This window comes from Phascolarctos cinereus, unplaced genomic scaffold (assembly GCF_003287225.1).
Source record: "Phascolarctos cinereus isolate Bilbo 61053 unplaced genomic scaffold, phaCin_HiC Scaffold_4;HRSCAF=312, whole genome shotgun sequence".
Taxonomy (NCBI): domain Eukaryota; kingdom Metazoa; phylum Chordata; class Mammalia; order Diprotodontia; family Phascolarctidae; genus Phascolarctos; species Phascolarctos cinereus.
In genome coordinates, this window is record NW_027555847.1 from 208,715,810 (window position 1) to 208,738,918 (window position 23,109).

General features: G+C 36.0%; 1 protein-coding gene across 1 annotated transcript in view; it reads left to right on the forward strand.

The window, feature by feature from the left end:
• IQCK (IQ motif containing K) overlaps positions 1–23,109 on the forward strand; it is a 113,776-nt gene that overhangs the window by 61,600 nt on the left and 29,067 nt on the right. Inside the window, exon 8 of the mRNA XM_020965242.2 lies at positions 18,550–18,661. Within this exon, the coding sequence (XP_020820901.1) occupies positions 18,550–18,661 (112 nt within the window). The remainder of the gene's footprint in view (positions 1–18,549; positions 18,662–23,109) is intronic.

Here is a 23,109-nt window from a genome sequence, read left to right on the forward strand (position 1 = left end):
CAGATAAAGTGCCAACTTTGGTGTTCAATATCAATGAAATCACAGTTCCAGTCCCCAATCCTATCCCATACTTTGGGCATCATTAAGAGAACAAAGAATATTTGTGGATAAATCTCATCAAAGGAGAATAGGAATCATTCTAAAGTTTGAAAGGAATGAAAGGGGAAAAGGAATACTGTGAGCTTGGAGAGGGAGGGGTCCATTGAGGTTAATTGGTCCAACCTCCCATATTTAGTAGGGGTGTGTGGGAGTGAGGACTGAGGTTCAAGTAGTGTTATAGGGGGCTTCAGGGGGTAAATAGAGTGAATAGCACAGCCTGGATTTGGCCCAGATCCTCTCATTTTGAATCTAGATGTCTTTTGAAAATGCTATATTGCTTCATTTGTGAATTAACATTTCTAGGACTGGGGTTTACAAGATGGAAGTGGAGAAAGGAAGAGTGAGGAGCTTGTAAAATCACACTTGTTGAGTAAGGTTGAGTAAGGTTGAGTAAGAAGTGGTAAAACGATAGAAAGGAGAGGAGAGACAGAGATGGAGACAGAAAGGTTCATTTAAGCATTTTTTATTTTTTTATTATTATTGTTATTATTATTATTTTTTTTTTTTTGGTGAGGCAATTGAGGGTTAAGTGACTCGTCCAGAGTCACACAGCTACTGTTATGTGTCTAAGTCTGGTTTTGAACTCAGGTTCTCCTGACTCCAGGGCCGGTGCTGTACCCACTGCGCCACCTAGCTGCCCCCCATTTAAGCATTTAAAAAAAAATACACAGAACAGAACAGAAGGAAGTCCAGAATGTCAGTCAATAAAGATTTATTTATTAATATAATCTGCTATATGCCAGGCACTGTGCTAAGCATGGGAGATATACAAAGAAAGGCAAAAAACAGCCCCTGCTTTCAAGGAGCTCACAGTCTAATAGTGGTACACTAACAAGTTATATGAAGAATAAATTGGAGCTAATCAACAGAATTACAGAGAAGGAGGTCAGCTTTGAAAATGACATGCTGAGTTTATTATATGGTTTAAAAGAAAAGCAAAAATTGTATAAAATAGAGATTTGCAATGTACAACCCCTTTTTCCCCATCCCACTGTGCCAGGCACTATGCTAGAGGCTGAAGGCAAAAATAAAACATTCCCTATTTTATTTATGTTCTAACAAGAGAAACATATATCAATATATATGTAATAAATATTTTAAAATGTAAAAAAGTAAAAATAAATTGTTGTATATAAATGGAATGGAATGTTATTCTGCTATTAAGAATGATAAGTATGAAGAGAAACATGAGAAGCTGCCTATAAATGTGTTCAGAGTGAAGAATATATAACCAAAAGGATAATAAATATGATGACATCAATAATGTAAATATAAATAAAGCCAACATTCAAAACCAACAGATTTCAGATCAAATGACTAAGCTTAAAATACACGTCTTTCTTTTCTTCTAAGAGTGGCAGGCTATAAGAACAGAAAGTTCCATGTACTCTCAATTAAAATCAGTGTAGTAGATGTTTTTATTAAATTTTTTTAAGGGAAGAGGCTGGGGGGTGGTGCATTACTGGGAAGTAATTGTTGGGTCAAAACAAACATCAACTACAAACAATGGCATCCTCCATTCAGTTTCTTGATTTTTTTTCTTTCAAAACATTAAACTCATTATGATATATATGTGTGTATATATACATTAGAATTTTCAAACATTTCTTCTATTTTTTATAAAAAACTTTTTGAAAGAAAATTGTAATACTTTTCAGAAAATTTACTTATATATTAAAAATAAATTGAAATTTAAAACCCATTATTTTCTTCCCTGAAGTCTGCTAATATTGATTTCAAACTTAAACCTGGCTTATGTTCAGATAATAGCCTGCATTGTGAGGAATTGGTGATTATTTTGCTTTTACTTCTTCTGTTACATTTTGAAAAACAAAAATAACATACCACAAGCAGTTCTTGAATGTGAAAAACAAACTTGAATGTTTGATTTCATAGGTAGAGAGAGACTACTTTCACAGTATGTATTAGTTTGGCTTCATTAGAAAACCAGCATTTCTTTCTCCAGGTTTCTAAATTTCACGGCTTGAAATGCCAGCACTTTTCATCTGAGAGCTTCTGGATAAGGAAGGGTGATAGTTGTTTTGGTTTATTTCAATTTGATTTAGCTTTATTTTTGTTCAAACACTTTCCTCCTTTGCTGAGATGGACTATGTAGTTAAGTAGATGAATACTCTCACAAAGGTACATTATAGGGAGCCCAGAATCATGAACTGAGCTTTCATCAGGAAGAACTGACATTTAAACATTGATGGGCAAAAAAACCCAGCAATAGCAACAACAACAAAAAAAGACTTTCAGATAAAACCAAGATAAGTTTTTGTATTTTTTGAATTTAGAGGCAGCATGGTTTGGGGGAAAGAGTGCTGGACTTTGAATAAGGGAGAACTGGGTTTAAATTTCACCTCTAATATTTACTGTGTGACCTTGGACAAATAACTATACCTCTTTAAACTAGTTTCCTAATCTATAAAATGTTGATGATAAAAATACTGTAATATTGCCTGTACTAATAATATGTCATGATACTGTAATAATGCCTTTAGTAATGACCTTGCAAGTGGTTCCAGGTTGGTTAGAAGCTGGTCCACTGCATGGAGAAAGAGCAATTACAATGCTTAGCTTTTGTCAAGGTTAGTAAGGGTGGTCAGTCCCTATCTTCTCAGTTTATATGTAGTGAAAATGCTGTCTTTCAGCACAGAAAGAAAGCAATGAACATTTGTATGGGTCCTGGCTTTACTTTGATTCATCAGTGTATATCAAGGAGGCTTACCCCTAGTTAGGATTAAGACATGACTGTTTTGCTTCCACCCTGCATAAGTGCTTTTCCAATTCTTCCCAGAAAGGAGTCCCATGTTGTCCCATGTTGATGATGAGGCATCCATGACAGAGTGCATAATGTGCCAGGTTTTGTGCCATTATACTTTGGGGGTCTTGCTTATGGAATACAATCTCTGGATCCCTACTTCTGAATCTTTCCTTTGGATTGTAGGTGATGAGGGCATCTTAATTGATGCCCTTAGTTGATGAAGATAAAGAAAAGCTGGCCTTACATGTGGTTAGCCTTAAAACTTTTCTTACACATAACACATATGGTGGGCTGCTGCTTACATAGCCTTGCAAGTAATATTATACATACAGGATATGTGTGAATCCTTTTGCAGTGAAGCCCCTCACAAATCTAGAAATATAATAAAAAACCAAAAAGCTCTCTTTCTGTCTCTACTTTGTCTCTGTTGCCCTGTGTCGTCTTCTCCTCTCTCTGTCTCTGTCTTTCTCCATATATATTTATATGCATGTATACACACGTGTATGCTATTTAATACAAATACATTCTTCACTAAAATGCTCCATGTAGGGTGGACTCTGCAATTACGTATGATAAAAATTCTTGATACATTTAACGATCATTTATTTGGGTGGTAACTTGTCTCTCAATACACAAGGTTGTGAGGATCAAATGAGATAATGAAAATACTGAAACTGTAGTCATAGTATCTGAGTTCAAATTCTACTCATCAGATAATTAAGATGCCTAAGATACTGGATGCAAAGATCCAGAAAGTAGGGAAAAAGATGGCACTTGGTCTTGGCAAAGATACTGGAGCAGTTTGCCATTTCCTTCTTCAGCTCATTTTACAAAAGAGGAAAGTAAAGCAAACAAGGTTGAGTGACTTGTTCAGAGTCCCACAGCTAGTATGTGTCTGAGGCCAGATTTGAACTCAGGAAGATAAGTCTTCCTGACTCCAGGTCCAGCATTCTATCCACTGCATCACCTAGCTGCCTTTATAGCAAGATATATTCAAGCAAAACACATTGACACACTGTCCATTTCTGAAGAATAATGCCTCATTGTGCCCCTCTAGTCAGGGGCACAGTCAATCGCATCTCTCTGTCAAGTAGAAAGAGGTATATTAAACTATATATTTATAAGAAAGGTTCTAGTTTTCTACTTTGAATTCTCAATACCATCTTTAAGTATATTGATCTTGAAAGTAATGAAATAATAGAAAAATATTTAACTACATAGAAAATATTTCATCTATCAAATTGAGGCAGCTTCTTCAAAAAGTCGGTCCTATAAATTGCCTCAACAATTAGGACAAAGCCAAACCATAAGTGAAATGTTTTACCAAAGAATCACAGAACAGGAGAAGCTGAGCAATATTTTAAGTTAGTTGAATTAAAAAAAAAACTCCTTTTAGATCCGGACAATCTTACTTCACAGCTATCCTTGTTAATTCTCTTTATGTTTATACTTCAGTGACATTAGTTTTAATTTTGGCTACAATGAGCCACTTCCATAACAAGACATGGTATTAGAAAGAAATGGAGCATGTTATTGAAAAGCATAACCCTAGAGGTACTTTGAGTATTTAAAAGCCATCATAAATTATAGAAAATGGGAGGCAGGGCATGATGGTGTTTACATTGAATAGGTATTTAAATTGATCTTGGAACTAGAAGAGACCAAAGAGGGACCATTCATGAAGTTCAATCCCAAATGAATATATTACAGTTGAGAAGACTGTTGGGGTAATGAGCCCAAGCTCTCACACTTAGCTAGAGGCAAGTAGATACCAGAATCCAGGTCTACTGGCTTCTGGTCCAGTGACCTTTCCACTATATTGCCTGTCTTATGCCAGAGGTTTTCTTCATTTTTTATTGTTCATCATATAAATGATATGTGCTGGCAGGTGCTGAAGTGATGAACTTTGCCTACAAAAGTCAGACGTATTGCACAAAAGGAATGTTAAAAATGAGACATCATATCAAGTGACATCTAATTGCATGGTCTATATTGCACATGCCCCTGGGCAGTCATATGGCAATTTGTTATATACTTTACATACTTTATGAACAAACTATTCATACTGCCTCTTTTATGGGGTGGTGGATAGAGCATTTAGCTTTATCCACAAATAGTAATGGCAATGCTGTACTCAAGTCACATTCACATGTTGCTTTATAAATGCAGTTTCAGTCATACCGTCTACCAAATTTCCTCCCAGACCAGAAAATTCCATTTTTTGAAAAGCTCTATATTTGTCTGACTTAGATATTACAAGACTTGATTTCTAATTATATTGCTCAAAGCCACATATTTGAAATCTGTCTCAAGAATTTTGCAATGTGTAGAAAGTGTTTATAAGGTATTAATATAAACATGTATGCATTGCCTAGATAGATAGATGGATAATATTGGACAGATAGATGGATAGAGAGACAGATAAAAAGATAACAATTATGATGGTAGATAAATAGATTAGATAGTGTCATTATTTGAAAATTAGCCTGACTATGGGCAGCTAGGTGGTGCAATGGATAGACCACTGGCCCTGAAGTCAGGAGGACCTGAGTTCAAATGTGACCTCAGACCAAACACTTGACACTTACTAGCTGTGTGACCCTGGGCAAGTCACTTAACCCCAATTGCCTAAAAAAAAGAAAGAAAAAAAATTAGCCTGACTAAAGGCTAATACCTCCTATATAAATAAATGTGGTTTTAAAGACCAACCCACAAAAGTCATTCACTTCTGTGCCAAACTGGTATGTGATATCAGGATGGCAGATACCTCTGCCAAACTAGAATAATTCAGGTAGAGTACCAGGAATGGTATGTCTGTTAGCACATTGTATCTGGAGAGTTACTTCACAGCTATGCTTGTTAATTCTGTTTATGTTTACACTTGAGTGACATTAGTTTTAAGTTTGACCACAACAAGCCACTTCTATAACAAGGCGTGATACTAGAAAAAAACCACTCAGCCCAGCTGAGCTGGGAGAAGCTGATCATCAGAAGGCTGGTCAGCTCGTGACTATTTTGGTTGCTGCAGCAACGCAACAGTCACTGTCTCTACTAAAGCATAGAGGGGTTGTAATCTGCATCAGTGGAGAATCTGTGGACAGTGCTGAAGTCACAGATCGTTGCATGATTAAAGTGTGAGGTATTGCTTGATATGTAAAGTAACAAATACCTTTACTATACTATCAAACCCGTGCATTAGAGAAATGGGAGTCAGAAACTCTGAAGGAACATAAGTCCCTTGGAAAATAGTGGTGATGTCAGCAGAAGGGAGGCTAGAGTCAGTCTGTGGTTCTTTTGTACAATAAATGAGCAAAAAATAAACAGTGATGTAACTGGGAAAAGAAAATGAACATAAGATAGGAGCCAAGAATGCAATCATATCACTGCATCTAGTCGTCTTGTTGTGAAGCCCAAATAAATTACTTTGATTACTGAAAAATATCATATGAAATGATTTATTTAGTATTTTGATGCTATATTAAAAACACCAAAGTTTTACAAAGAAGGCTATTAGATATGGGGGGAGGGGGAAGCTAGAGATTTGTAACATTTGCTTGGTAGAAATTGCCCAAGTACTTTCTAATTTAAAATATTTTCAACTTAAAGTGAAAATGAACACATTAGAACACAAGATCTATAAAGGATATTTTTTTTTCATTATTATTGCCTCAAAATTTCCCAATATACAGTAGTATAAGTTCCAGACTTATTTTTCCTGTCTGTATTTTCTCTAGGTTTTCAGCTTCCCTAGTATTGTTTATCCATTTTGTCTAAGCTTCCTTTCCTCTTTTCCGGAGTTTTCCACCTGGAAGCCAGAGATGGAGTCTTCTGTTCAATGCAGCTGTTCTGGGCCAAAGAGGATACATTTCCTCTCTTTGTGTATTTTTATAAGCCATCTTTCTTGCTTTCCCTTTTGGGCTGCTACTGAATAGGGTGTATCAGTATCATTTCAAACACTTCCTTTTTCAGACACAGAATTTGTTATATTATTTGATGAGTTCTGATACTTGATGGGATAGTGTAGAGACAATGATGAATAATACATGATTTTAGCCCATAACTTGATTTGGCATCATTTTTCCCAACCCAACAGTTACACAATGTGATTAAATTTATATTATAGAATTTTCCATGATAATTCTCCAGTAGAATTATAGAATATTAGATAAGGAATCTTTGATATTATCTAGTTTGACCCTCTTATTTTTCATGAGGAAAACTGATGTTAACTTTCCTACATACTTTGATGTTTTTCTTCTCATTAAACACATTTATTTTTCCAGAGGCCATAAAAATTTTGTTCTTTAATCCCAATTTGAGTTCATTGAAAATGATTAAGTATCCAATTGTGATCCATGTAATAATTTTTAGGTACAATTTTTACTGCTGTTTCTGATATGACCTAGCACAGAATGAATATTAAGTCTAGGATAACACTACATAGGACTGTACTCTAAAGAGTTACTTTGGACTACTTATGGTCTGGTTTCTTTTTTTTTTTTTTAATTTATTTGTTTTGGGGCAGTTAGGTGGCACAGTGGAAAGAGCACCTGCCCTGAAGTCAGGAGAACTTGAGTTCAAATATGGCCTCAGACACATGATACTCACTAGCTGTATGACCCTGGGCAAGTCACTTCACCCTCATTACCATGCAAAAATAAAATAAAATAAATTTATTTTTAGTTTTCAACATTCACTTCCATAAGCTTTTGAGTTTTAAATTTTCTCCCCCTTCCTCTTCTCCTCCCTCCCCAAGATGTGTGCAATCTGATATAGGCTCTACATATACATTCCTATTAAACATATTTTTACTTTGGTCATGTTATAAAGAAGAATTAGAACCAATAGGAGAAACCACAAAAAAGAAGAAACAAAACAAAACAGAACAAAAAAAAGCAAATAGTATGCTTTGATCTGCATTCAAACTCCATAGTTCTTTCTCTGGATATGGATAGCATTTTCCAATCATGAGTCTTTTGGAGATGTCTTAGATCATTGCTGAGAAGAGCTAAGTCTACCAAAGTTAGTCATCACACAGTGTAGCTGTTACTGTGTACAATGTTCTCCTGGTTCTGCTCATTTCACTCAGCATCAGTCCATGCAAGTCTTTCCAGGTTTTTTTGACGTCTACCTGCTCATCACTTCTTATAGTACAATAGTATTCCATTACATTCATATACCACAACTTGTTCATTCATGTGCCAATTGATGGGCATCCCCTCAATTTCCACTTCTTTTATGGGCTGGTTCTTTAATGGCCTGGTTTCTTAAGCAAGACCCTTCCTCTTTCCTTAATACTATTTTATCATTGTTTAAATATTCCTTACGCTAAATTTGCCCTTAGGCTAAATTTGCCAATAGTTTTGATTAATCAGATTTTTATTATTTTTTATTTTTATTTTTATTTTTGCTAGGCAGTGGGGTTAAATGACTTGCCCAGGGTTACACAGCTAGTAAGTGTCAAGTGCTGAGGTCAGATTTGAACTCAAGTCCTCCTGACTCCAGCTGCCCCTATTAATCAGATTTAAAGAAAAAAAATCTTTATCAGCCTTCCAAATTTTTAGTAATACCGTCTATTTACTATTTTCAGTTATGGTTTAACTGAAATTTAAATAAGAATAAAAAATATGACTTGTATACCAATATTATACTTAGCAATCAGCATATAAATTTCATTTTTGTCATAAATGAGATTTATCTGATGATTGGCAAACTTAAGTATCAACATTACAAATCATATTTTTCATCCTTATGTAAATTCTTATTTTTTCAGAGCCTTTGTTTTTTAATATCCTATTTTATTTTCAACAAAGAAAAAAATCTTTGAGTGTCTGGCTAGTTTACACTTTAAATCCTCCTGGGGCTAGAACGAGAGGAATAAGTGAGAGAGGAAGAAAGCCTGGTAAACGAATGCTCTGTCAGCTGAAGGAGATATGTAGAGTATATCCATTACTTTTATTTCTGGCACTATTACTGTGACTGGAAGGTGGACATATATTTAAAGACCCAGCCGTTGTTTCTAAGTTTGAATAGGGAAGCTCAGACTGCTATGGTTGACCTCTTAAGCTAAACACTTAAACATGCACCACAATTTGCTTCCTGCCCTTTGAGTACATTTAGATTTAAAGGGGCAGCTGGCAAAGATTACATTTTCAAATTGTTAGCTCTCAGCCAACAGTGAGCATAGACATTTCTGCAAGGAGTAATGTCGCTAGCAACAGTACTGCATTTATTGTTAGCAAAGACTGGAAACCACTGAAAAGGAAAACTCATTAGTATTGTAAAACTTGACCTTAATTTTGGTCAACAGGCTCTTAGGAAGTGCATCAAATACTTTTGATGTTTTTGTGAGATTCATTTCCTGATTACTTGGGCATGTCAGGGCCAAGAAAAGGTGGGCAAATTTCATCTGAACCAGTAGCACTGAGTGTGGAAACATGGTTTCTTCAAAGAATTTGCTGTGATATGTCTCCTTTACTAAAGGGGTATTGATAAGTTATGACCACTTGTGCAAATAATATATGTATAATAACTCTTTGTAAAACTTAAATTAATATAAAAATGGTATTATTATTATTATTGTAGAGAGGCCTGCATGTATCCTATACTTAAAAAAAAAATCCTCCAAAACCTAAAAACCCAACTGCTACTCAAGAGAAGCACACAGATTACTCTAGTGGTAACCTCATATTAATGCATGAGTAATAGTTTTTAACTTAACTATCACTCATTTTGATTCTGCCCATCTGAGCTGTGACTTAAATGGAAAAGTTCCATAGTAATTAGTGGAATTGTTTTTATCAAGCATCTAATATCTTTTCTGGTAACAATGTTGTTGAATATTATACATAGCATAATACTATAAGAATATTAAATGTTATATAATACTAGGGCTTGAAATTTTAAAAATGTTTTATTAAAATCATAGTGGATATAACTGAGCTTTGGAATTTGAAACTGGTTTTATTCTAGATCCATAATTATTTAGAAGAGAAATTTTAAAAATCATTTATTTGCATAGGCTGAATAGGGATTTGTGAAAGAATTTATTCTAAATACTTTATTAGTTCATTAAATAGGGATTCTGTAAATGTATGTAGAGTTAAATCACTGTTAAATTCGAGATTTTTTTCAAGATTTTTATAAAAAGTCCTGAAGTATGAGAATAGTTTACATGGTTTTAATTGTCTACATCTATAGGCCTGTAATTGTGATCCTAATGAATACTACATTGAAGTGTCTTATGTCAAGATCTACGTAAAATTCTTTTTTGTTAACATTCAGTACCTAACTGTCCCTTATATTACTGCTCAACATCTTGCTGTCACCTATAGTGTACCAAATGCCCTCATCTGGAGAAATTACAAATACTGCAGGGCACCATTTGGTCACCTTATTTGTTGTTAGGTCTCCCTTCCATGAAGATCAGTGAGTGTTTCCTAATGTGCAACATTATCCATTCCCTATTCAATCGAGTCCAGTAGTCCCCTATTGCCTCCAGAATCAAATATAAAAGCCTTTGTTTAGGGGACAGCTAGGTGGCACAGTGGAGAGGGCACCGGCCCTGAAGTCAGGAGGACCTGGGTTCAAATTCAGCCTCAGACCAAACATTTGACACTTACTAGCTGTGTGACCCTGGGCAAATCACTTAACCCCAGTTGCCCCCCTCCCAAAAAAAAGCCTTTGTTTAACTTATAAAGCCCTCCATAGCCTGGCCTCTTCCTACCTTTCCAGTCTTCCTACCCCACTTTGAGATCCTTTGATGTTGGTCTCCTATCCTGACAACAAGCATTTTCAGTGGATGAGAGTCTCCCATGTCTGGAACTCCTTCCCCACTCCTGGCTTTCTCCAAGTCTCAGCTACAGCCTTACTTCTCCAAGAAGCCTTTCCCAATCTCCTTTAATGTGTTGATTATCTCCATTTTGTTCTGTATACAGCATATCTTATTCGTGGATAGTTCTTTGCATGTTGTGTCCCCCCATTAGACTCAGAGCTCCTTGAAAACAGGGATTGTCTTTTGTCTTTTTCTGAAACCCCAGCAGTTGGCACAGTCCCTGACACATAGTAAGCACTTAATAAACTGGGTACCTGTCCTGTTGGCTGACTGATGTCTGGCATTATATAACCACACAATTCATTCCTTTGGCTGAAAGTTTTGTCTCAGTTTTAAAATGCATAGGACCTTAGAAAGAACCACACATGAAACTTTATCAACCATTTATGCCTCATTTGCCTAGCACACAGTGTCACATACGTAGTGTTTAAATTTTTCAATAGCAAGTTTTCTTTCCTACTAGCAAGTTTGATAAGGAAGAGAGTGAGGAGGGCCTGAGGGCCCTGGGGATCTGATCAGGAGGAGCAATGGGCAACAAAGAAGGGGGAGGGGAGATCAAAGGTGCAGAAAATTCTTCTGAGAGAATTCTGAATTTGTGGTTTTATCGCCCAACCTGGAAAATAATGGTAGGTCACTATACTAAAAGACTTTAGATTGTTCTCCCAAAACCAGCCTTCCTTATGTTAATTAGTCATCCAAGTAAAGTTCATTGCTAGATAATGTTTGTCCCTATAACTTCCTGGATCCTAGTACTGTATGTCTACTACATTTGAGTGGGGTGGGGAGGTAGGAGCAGGAAAATAAGAACATTTTACTAAATAGATGCCTACCTTTGTACATGTTAATAATATATTGAATTAAGATTTAAAATTGTTTTAAATTAGAAAATGTGTATGTTATTGAGTGAGCTGGATTTTGAAAGCATTTTGAGGAAAAAGCCTCAGTGGGAGCATCAGTATGTGTTTGGCTTACACCTTAAGTGGTCAGAGTTGTCTATAACCCATGAGATCCATACTCAGATCTCAAGTCTGCTTTCTGATATTTAAGTCTCCTCTACTTCTTCTTGCTACTTTAGGAGTAAGTGGAATAAGAGAATGCAAAATTCTCTATGCTTATAGCAAATTCATTTAGTCTGATTGTAACCAAATACAAGATATTACATTGATCCCTAGTGCATTTCATCTTATTAGATTCAGCTTAGTGTTCTAATCTGTCAAGATCTGATTGGATCCTGGCTCTGTCATCCAATGTGTTAGCTATCTTTCCCAGCTTGGAAGTCATCTCCAAGGGGGGGAATACTCCCCCTTTTTTTAAAAAAAAATTTTTATTAATTTATTTTGATTTATCAACAATCACTTCCATATGCTTTTGAGTTTAAAATTTTTCTCCCCCTTCCTCCCCACCACCCTCCCCAAGATGGTGCACAATCTCACATAGGCTATACATTTACATTCCTATTAAACATATTTTCACATTAGTGAAGTTGTAAGTAAAAATTAAAACCAATAGGAGGAACCATTAGAAAGAGGAAACAAAGCTCAACAGAAGAGAAAAAAAATGATTGCGATTCAGCTTCCATAGTTCTTTCTTTGGATGTGGACAGCATTTTCCATCACTAGGCCTCTGGAGATGTAGATCCTTGTATTGCTGAGAAGGGTTAAGTTTATCAATATTAGTCATCATACAACGTGGCTGTTATTGTGTACAACATTCTCTTGGTTCTGCTCACTTCACTCAGCATCACACCATACAAGTCTTTCCATACAAGCATCAGACCATACAAGTCTTTTTCTGAAGTCGATCTCTTCATCATTTCTTATAGCACAATAGTATTCTATTACATTCATATACCGCAACCTGCTCAGCCATTCCCCAATTGATGAGCATCCTCTCAATTTCCAATTCTTAGCCACCACAAAAGGAGCTACTATGAATATTTTTGTACACGTGGGTCCTTTTCCCATTTGTATGATGTCTTTGGGATATAGCCCTAGAAGTGCTATTGCTGGGTCAAAGGGTATGCACATTTTTATAGCCCTTTGGGCATAGTTCCAAATTGTTCTCCAAAATGGTTGGATCATTTCACAACTCCACCAACAATGCATCAGTGTTCCAATTTTCCCACATCTTCTCTAACATTTATCCTTTTCCTGTTTTGTCATGTTGTCCAATCTGATATGTGTGATGTGGTACCTCAGAGTTGTTTTGATTTGCATTTCTCTAATCAATAATGATTTAGAGCATTTTTTCATATGACTATCGATGGCTTTAATTTCTTCATCTGAGAACTGTCTGTTCATATCCTTTGACCATTTACCAATTGGGGAGTGGCTTGTAGTCTTATAAATTTGTCTTAATTCTCTATATATTTTAGAAATGAGGCTGTTAGTATGGAAATTTGTCTTACCCTACAAGAAAATAGGGGGAGAAGGGGACAAGAGAGAAGGGGGATGATAGAGAGGAGGGCAGATTGGAAAAGGGTATAATCAGAAGTAAATACTTCTGTGGAGGAACAGGGTCAAAAGAAAGAATAGAATAAATGGGAGGGCAGAATAGGATTAAGGGAAATAGAGTTAGTTTTTCACAACATGTCTACTATGGAAGTGTTTTGCATAAATGTACATGTACAACCTATATTGGGTTGCTTGCCTTTTCGATGAGGGTGGGTGGGGAGGGAGGAAGAGATAAAATTTGAAACCTAAAGTTTTAAAAACATAAAGTTTTCACATGCTATCGGGAAAGAAGAAATACAGGAAATGGGGTACAGAAGTCTATCCTGCCCTACCAGAAAATAGAAGGGGAAGGGGATAAGAGAAGGGGGGAGAGAAAGAAAAGAGGACAGACTAGGGGAAGGGATATTCAGAATGCATGCCATCTTGGGGTGGGGGAGGGTGAGATGGGGTGAGAATTTGGAACTCAAAAACTTGTGGAAATGGATGTTGAAAACTACAAATAAATAAATTTATATTTAAAAAAAAACCCAGAAAAAAAAAAAGAAAAAAATGAGGCCCTTATCAGAGAGACTGGTTGTAAAAATTCTTTCCCAATTTTCTGCCTTCCTTCTAATCTTAGTTGCATTGGCTTTGTTTGTGCAAAAACTTTTCAATTTACTGTAATCAAAATTATCTATTTTGCTTTTCATAATGTTCTCTGTCTCCTGTTTGGTCAACTCCCCCCTTTTAACAACAACAAAACAGGTTACAACATTTTAACTAGAAAAGAGAAGAAAAAGAACAAAAACCTGATTTTTTTTTTAGTTTTGAGGATTGTAGGACTCTTCTAATTTGCTTATCTTCTTTAGAATTTCAAAACAATTCTTTCTCACTAAATTAAAAAAAATATATTTACTTTATTCTGAACTTAAGAAATAAAACAAGTGTTTCTATAACATAGTAGAATAGGAAAAAAAGATGATTGCACATGAAACTGCAAATCTATTATGTACAACTTTCCTTTTAAATATATATAATGGTTATCATGTAACTTTGGTTTTGTGTGCTTTTTTTGCTCCTCACCCTAGAGATGTCTACCATTAGACACAAATGTGTATACATATGTAAAATCATTCTATATATCTTTTTATCAGTTCTTTCTTTGGATGCAGATAACATCTTCTTTCACAGGTCCTTTGTATTTGGGTATTTATAATAGTAAAAATGACATAGTCAATTAAAGTTGTTCTGAAAATAACATTGCTGTTACTGTATACAATATTCTCTTGGTTCTGCTCATTGTGCTCTTTCATTTTTTTGTGTAAGTCTATCCATGTTTTTCTAAGGCCATCGAGCTCATCATTTCTTATAGCATAGCAGTATTCCATCATAGTCATATACCACAACTTGTTCAACCATTCCCCAACTGATAGAAACAAATTAAATAAATCATTTGGAATAATAGGCAAAGAAGAGATCCTACCAAACTCGTTTTATGAAACAAATGATACTGATACCTAAACCAGCAAGAGTAAAAATAGAGAAAGAAAATTATAGACCAATTTTGTTAATGAATATGGATGCAAAAATCCTAAGTAAAATACTAGCTAAAAGATTACAACAATTTATTATAAAGATTATACATTATAACCAATAGGGTTTTATACCAAGAAAGCAGGGGTGGTTTAACATAAGGAAAACTATTAACATAATTGATTATATCAATAATAAAAGTAACAAAATCATATGATTATATCAATAGATGCAGAAAACACTTTTGATAAAGTACAGCACTCATTTCTTTTAAAAAACACTTGAAAATCTAGGTGTAAATGGACTTTTTCTTAAATTAATATAAAAAGATTTACCTAAAACCATCAGAAAGCATTATTTGTAATGATGATAAGCTAGAAGTCACCCTTGTAAGGTCAAGTGTGCAATAAGGATGCCCATCCTTACCAATATTATTCAATATTATACTGGAAGTCCTGGCAATGGTAATTAGAGAAGAAAAAGAAATAGAAGGAATCAGATAGGAAATGATGTAATACAATTATCTCTTTTTGCAGACTATATGATGATATACTTGGAAAATCCCAAAGACTCAACTAAAAAGTTAATTGAAACAATGAGTAATTTTAGCAAAGTATCAGGATATAAAGTAAATCCACATAAATCATCAGCATTCCTATATATCACAAACAGAACTCTGCAGGAGGAGATAGTAAGAGGTATCCCACTTAAAATAACTTCAGATGGTATAAAAAACCTGGGAGTACACCTGCCAAATCAAACGCAAGAATTAGATGAACAAAATTATTAAAAAAAAAACCCAAACCTTTTTACACAAATAAAATCAAATTTAAATAATTGGAAAAATAGTAATTGTTTGTGGGTAGGTAGGGCCAATATAATTTAAAAAATGACAACTTTATCGAAACTAATTTATATATTCAATGCCATCTCAATTAAATTACCATAAAATTATTTTACTGAGTTAGGAAAAAAATAAAATTCATTTAGAAGAGCAAAAGGTCAAGAATATAAAAAAAACTAATATAAAATATAAAGGAAGGTGATTTAGCAGTATCAGATCTTAAACTATATTAGAAGGCAGTAATTATTAAAACTATGTGGTACTAGCTAAGAAATAGAAAGGTAGAACAGTGGAACAGGGTAGACATACAATTTATAACAGCAAGTGACTATAGTAACCTTGTGTTTGGCAAGTGTAAAGACTTAAGTTTGGGGGATAAGAATTTGTTACTTATTAAAAATTGTTGGGAGAGCTGGAAGGCAGTCTGGCAGAAATTGGGTATAGATCAGTATCTTATGCCATTTATCAAGATAAAGTCAAAATGGATATATGACCTAGATATAAAGAGAGATATCACAAGAAAATTTGAAGAATATGGATAATATCTATCAGACTTATGGATAGGTGAACAATTTATGAATAAATAAGAAATAGAGAGCAGTGTGAAGTGTGAAATGAATAATTTAAGTTACATTAAATTAAAAAGGTTTTGTACAAATAAAACAAATGTAGCCAAATCAGTAGGAAAGCAGAAAATTGGGGGGGGGGATTTTGTAGACAGTTTCTCAGATAAAGGTCTCATATTTCATATGCATAAAGAACTTTGTGAAATATGTAAGAATATGAATCATTCCTCAGTTGATAAATGCTCAAAAGATATGAACAGGCAGTTTTCCAATGAAGAAATCAAAACAATTTATAGTCATATGAAAAAGTGCTCTAAATCATTATTGATTAAAGAAATGCAAATTAAAACAATCTTGAGATATCATTTTCCATCTGTCAGATTGGCTAAAATGATTGAAGGGGAAAGCAACAAATGTTGGAGGGCATATGGAAAAATTGGAACACTAATTCACAGTAGGTGGAAGTGTGAACTCATTGAACCACTTTTTTTTTTTGGCTAGGCAATGGGATTAAGTGACTTGCCCAAGGTCACACAGCTAGTAAGTGTCAAGTATGTAAATCCAGATTTGAACTCAGGTCCTCCTGACTCCAGGGCCAGTGCTCTATCCACTGTGCCACCTAGCTGCCCCTGATTGAACCATTTTGGAGAGTAATGTGGAATTTTGCCCAAAGAGTTATTAAACTGCCTATACCCTTGGACCCAGCAATACCCCTACTAAGTCTGTTTCCAAAGATAATTAGGGGAAAAGAAAAAGAACTTATATGTTCTAAAATATTTATAGCGGCTCTCTTTGTGGTGGCAAAAAACTGGATATTGTGGGGATGCTCACTAAATTTTCATTGAAATGAATTGTTGTTTCATGTCTGACTGTGACCCCATTTGAAGTTGTTTTGGCAAAGATGCTGGAGTGGTTTGCCGTTTCCTTCACCAGCTCATTTTAGAGATAAGGAAACTGAGGGAAACAAGGTTAAGTGATTTGCCCAGGGTCACACAGCTGGTAAGTATCTGAGGCTGGATTTGAACTCAGTTCTTTCTGACTCCAGGCATGGTGCTTTATTCACTGCACCACTTAGCTGCCCCAATTTTAAAATGTCTAACTTTTGCAAGAACAAAAAACAAATAACTTGCCTCTTTGTTGTGGAAGATAGGCACTGTATCTGTAATTTCACTGCTATAGGAAACTTGGTGAGGAAACTCCTTCTACCAATTCAAGTTGGTACCTGCTCTGCAATTTACAATTTTAAGAAAGCTATTGTGGGAAATGATTAATTTAGACCCCTATCTTATTTTGACCCCTAGTTAGCATTATTCAGTTGAGTTTGATTCCATAGGGGCAGTGATTATTATTGTTGTACTTGTCTGTTGATATACAGTTAGTCTATCTAATGAATCTACTTGCTTAACCAAGGCTTAACCAAGTAAATGACCGAGCCCAGTGTGGTGGAGGTGATTCAATGGCATGGAAATTCCCCTAGCTATTTTTTATTGTACCTCCACCCTTGTTGTCCCTTCACTAGGGAAACAGCCCCATGGCATTTAGACAACAGGTCCTATGAGTACTTGAGTACTTGACCAGTGGGTGAACCTATCTTCACATTGCAGGAGCTGCCTGCAAATCTATTCCCCTATCTATTGCCCAACATGGGGCCAATGAAAGACTGTCAGCTTTGCCCATATTTAGGTATTTTCTACCAGCTAATCTGTGCAAGCATGAGTTGAAGGTTCTCCTGGAAGGTTAACGTATAAGTCTATCAACCAACAACACTATGTTTTGCTTTGCCTCTTCTGTATCATCTGGGTAGCAAGCACTATAAAACTAAGACTTTAAGGAAATCTTGAGGAAGATCTGAAGTCCACTTTATTAGAGGGACCATGGACCGTTAAATAAAGTGCTATTGGCTCAGACCTCTGCCTCAGTTTCTTTTATTGCAGATTAGATAATTTTGAACTCCACACTACCTAGAATAGTGAGAGTTCAAGTGATTTGCCCAGAGTCACACATCTGGTAGAAACAAAACTACAACCCAGATCTTATTGGCTTTGAGATTAGCTCTCTTATCAACTATGCAACATTGCCTTTCATCTTTGGCTCATTTTTTGTAATTCAAATACGCTGAGATCATGGCTCCTTACTAAAAATGGAAGCAGGGCTTCAGTATGAAAACAAAAAACCCCAAAAGCTTCTGAAGAGGCAGAGGGGAATCCTGATCTGTATTAGGAAGTTGAAGGGTCGAAAAAAATGACAGAGAAGAAAAGGAATGAAAAGGACCACCAAACACTTGGAGCTAAATAATAGAAATTAGACTCTTTGCTATAGAGTCTATACATCTTATAGAAAGGATACATAAAGACTGTTGATTATTAAAGGTTAATAATGTATGTTTGAAAAGAGTTTTTAGTGAATTTTAAATAATGAGTAAATGAGTAGGGAACAAATAGAAACTAAATAAAATCTTTTGTGATCTTTTTTAGGTTCGTTGTGAACCTGAAATCCAAGAATTGCGCCAGTGGCAGAAGCAGTTGAGGGAAGATAATCACATTCGTCAGAGAGTTAAAGAATTCTGGGCTAAACAAGAAAAAAAAGGTCAGTCCTTACCTGATTCAGAACCTAGTTGTTTATTCTCAAACAATAGTATCGCTATTCTGCCACTCCCAAGAGAGTTTTTTTTTTCTGGAATTCAAAGGATCATTCATACAACATTAATCTTCCTGGACCTCAAATACTCCAATTTGGGAATGACTAAATGTGAAAATCTAACCATGGAAAGACTAAGGTGATGAGGTACAATTAATCTGGCAGTTTTCCCACTCAGACGTGAACCTATGTTTCTGTTAGGCTGACAGCTTTTGCTCTTTCCAGTGGTGACTTTTACAGACTGTGAGATAAGGTATTCAAGTGGATCCTATCATTTAGCACAGACAATACTACTTTTTAAGAAGTTACTTTTTATGAGTTGTTGATCTAATCCGAAATCTGAACTCCTAAATGTCACAAAAAAAACCCCTTTAAAATAAATTGAATGTATGTGGAAAATGTATTCTGGCTTTAAAAAAAAAGTCTCTTCCAATTCCCAGGATGGATAAGCAGTTGTTATATTTGCCAATATGAAATAAGAAATATTTGTTAAAAAATCATAGACTGTTAGAACTGAAAGGGACCTTGGAAGGTACCCATTCTAAGATAAGGAGATAGGACATAAAGTAGTTAAGTGACAACTGACTAGGAAATAGTTACCTGAGATAATGTTTTTAATAATTGTGTGGATAAGTAAAATACAGAAATATCTGAGACTTTAAATTAATTAAAAGGATATTTCCAGATCATGCCACACCTTGCCCCATTTACATCATTGTAGAAATGCAAAGTTCTATCTGCATTTTGGCAACTTGATTTTTGCAGATAGCAGTTTCTCAGTATTGGCAGAGAATGAAGTATTGTAGATAGGTTAATTTTCCAGACAACTGAAGCATATACCTTTAACAACCAAAATTTTAATTGATTTTTGCCTTTAGCCTTTTAAAAAAAATACATCTCTGGGTTATCTTTATGAATGTAAATTATATTCTGTTTAATGTGGTTTCACTGGAGATTTTCAAAGTATGACAACGCTTGCACTCCAGTCCTGTGGTCCCTTTCTTATTTCCCAGTCTTTCAGCTATCACTAACAATGGCTCAGTAATCATATCTAGCAAGGTTCCCTGAACCCCTCCCTGCCCCACTCCAGGATGTAGATCATCTGGGCCAGATGACTTTGAATTCATCAAGGGTAGCTAGCTGTTTCCTTACTATCTTTTAGTTTTGTTTCGTCCTTCTGAGTCCGAAGGCCATTCATTCCCCTTGACTAAGAAAACAGAAGCATTTTGGTTATCACTATCCTATCCACACTGTGAGGATTTTATTCCTTCTTTGTTCTTTCTTATTTTCTCAATATAGATTTTTTTCAGGGGGTGGGAAGCATGGGGGTAGTAGTGGAGGCAGTGAGGTTAAATGACATGCCCAGGGTCACACAGCTAGCAAGTGTCAGATTTGACTCCAGGACTGGTGCTTTATCCATTGTACCACCTCTCTGCCCCCTCAATTAAAAAAAAATTTTTTTTATGTTGTTGTTGCCTAGACTTCCTGGCTAGCTTTTTCTTATTCTGCACTTTAGCCCTTCTGTCACTCTCCTCACAGTGCTGTGCTGCCCTTTTATGTTCATTCTCTATTACTGGCCCATGTTTCTATTCTCTTTATCTGTCTTTTAAAATTCTAATTTGGTTAGGGAGTTCTCCGGGCATCTACATCAGTCTCTTCAGGCAACTTTTTTTTTTCCTTTTCATTGAATTATTTCCCTTTTTGTTTTTGGAATTTCATTCTGGAGAGTTTCTCCACTCCTCCTGGGCTGACTTCTCCTGTAGAATTTTAGTCCATGCAATCCTTATTCCCTCTCTGAGCTACTTGAAATTTACTTTCCCTAAATCTAGGGTGCATATATCAGACTATTTCTAGCTTTCCTCTACTTCTCTTATCACAAACTGTAGTAGGGACTGGTCACTTCCCCCAAGATTCCTATCATTTCCCAGCAACCAGTTCCTTCCTATTAGTGAGAATCAGGTCTGTAATAGACTATCCCCTTGTTGATTCCTTCACCATTTGAGGAAGCAAATAGGCAGTCTGTCTTTTCCTTCATTCTTGTCTTTGTCTCCCAGTTCTTGGCACATAGTAGGTGCTTAATAAATGTTGCTGAGTGATCACTTCCTTATTCACTCAGCATTAAAAGCAAGGCAACATACTTGAAGTTTAGAGAGGGGGAGGAGACATATTGTGGAGATGTCAAGAAGGGAGATGGAAGCTCAGAACTGGCCAAAATAAGGAGAACATTTGTGCCCAAGGAGGTTCCAGGTTTGGAGGTCAGTGTTCTTGTAGGAAGGAGGTGGGAATGCAGGTAAGGCATAGAGATGACCCAGAAGTACAAAATGCTGTGTGACTTCAGTTTCTTTGCAAAAGTAGACATTTATGTGTCCTATGTGTCTAATGAGGTACAGTGGGTGCTGGTGAGATAGAGCAGCTAGCTGGGTGACCTGATGGAAGTCACTGCATCTCTTGGGTTTTGGTTTCCTCATCTATAAAATAGGGAGTTGGACTGATGGGGTTGGGATCTAGACCCCAGAAAGGAAAAACCCTGGACTTTCCCAAATGGCCAAATCTCTGGCATTTGTGTGAGGCTATCATCCCATCAACTGGCCTTTCATTGTGGCTAGGCCCAGTCTCCCAATTCTCTGTTACCCTTAACCTAGTTTAGCCCTCCATTGTCTTATCTCCCCAGGCACTTACCACCCTTAATCCTAGCTAGGCCCCCTGGCATTCTGTTACCTCACAGTCCCCAAAGACTACTTGGCCACTCCTAGATCCCTTCCACAGTCTTTCTGTATATTCCATTAAGGTGCTCAGATTTCTGATAATCTAGCCAATAGCTCAGTAACATTCCTTAAGAGTCTGGCCAATATGGAGAATGTTCTAATAAACCTTGTCATTGGCTGAAAGAAGGCTTGGGTCAAATTCTTTTGGACAGGACCTGTGTGTTGTGATTTTGGGGCCCTAGTACCCCTAAACCTCTAAACCTCAACAGGACTCAATGACCTCCAAAGTCCTTTTCAGCTGTGACATTTTATGATCCTTTATTTTCCAACCACTGATGATTTCTTTGCACAGGTCTGTTTTCTGTGGAACAGCTGCACTTCTCTAACAGTTTCAGATATAAAAGTGATGCCTTAACATTTGAAATGCCAAAGAAAGTGCTACTAATTATCATTACTTTTTAATTTCTTATTAAACAATATATAATATATAAAATATGATATATATTATGTATCTATCTGTCATAATACCTTCTTTTCACTAATAACAAAAATAATGATAATACAGAACTAGATCCAGAGAATAAGGTCATCTTTTTTCACAGCATTGACTACCTGTACCCCATAGTTTTCTTCTATCTTGAACTGGTCTTAGTTTTTACCAGGACTCTTTAAGGCAACTCCTTGATAGCCCCTTTCTCCCTCCCTCCCTTCCTTCCTTCCTTCCTTCTTTCTTTCCTTCCTCTCTTTCTTCAAATGCTAATTCTTTACATTGGGTAAAGCTTCTTGCCCTATCATACTCACTCTAAAAGTAAAGATGATTCAATCGAAAGGGAGAAAATGCTCCTGTTAAGCCTTCCCAGCCAAATTTGAGGTTAATTAGGAAGGAGACTTATGGGAAGTTTATGTAATTGTTACCTAGAAGACATGAAAGCTTTTATATTAGGAAGAAGTGCTCACTAAAGACTAGAATACTCCTTTGGCTTCTCTGTCAAGAGACACAGCTGCCTAGTCTTGTTAGAGGTTACTTCCCATCCCTCCACCCCCCACTCCCAATTACTTTGTGATCTTCATTAAGGCTACTTTAGACCTGTGCCAAAATTGTGACTAGGAGGATAAAACTGTTGCCCACCAAGTCAAAGCTGAAATCCTTAAGTGTTTTGTTGTTTTCTTCCCCCCCAAACATTACTGGACTAAATCATTGTGTTAAACACATATATTTGTAGAACTGTTATTCATTTTAAACATTATGAATCTGTATAATGCGAGGTCTTGACAAGAAATCCATCAGCCAAGGTGACATTGCAATTACACCCAAGATTTGTGACAAAGGCGCCTGAAAATAGATTAGACAACTGCTAGTGATGGAGTATGGGCCCAAGCCGAGAACTTTGCCCCTTACCCCAGAAAGAATTGGGGGCCCCTTCGTCTAAGGGATTCTCCTTGAATTTTCCCACTTGATCAAGGAGGTCTCTGAGGCTATAATCCTATCAACTGGCCTTTCATTTCATTTCATTTGATTTGATTTCATTTCATTCAATCTCCCAATTCTGTTACCTAGACCTCCTTTGTCTATTACCTCCAGATGGCCCCAGGCCACTTCCCACCTTTAATCCTATCTAGACTCCATTGTTACTTTGCCTTGCATTCAGGTCCCAGGCATTCTGTTTACCCCAGTTTACTGGCCACTCCCAT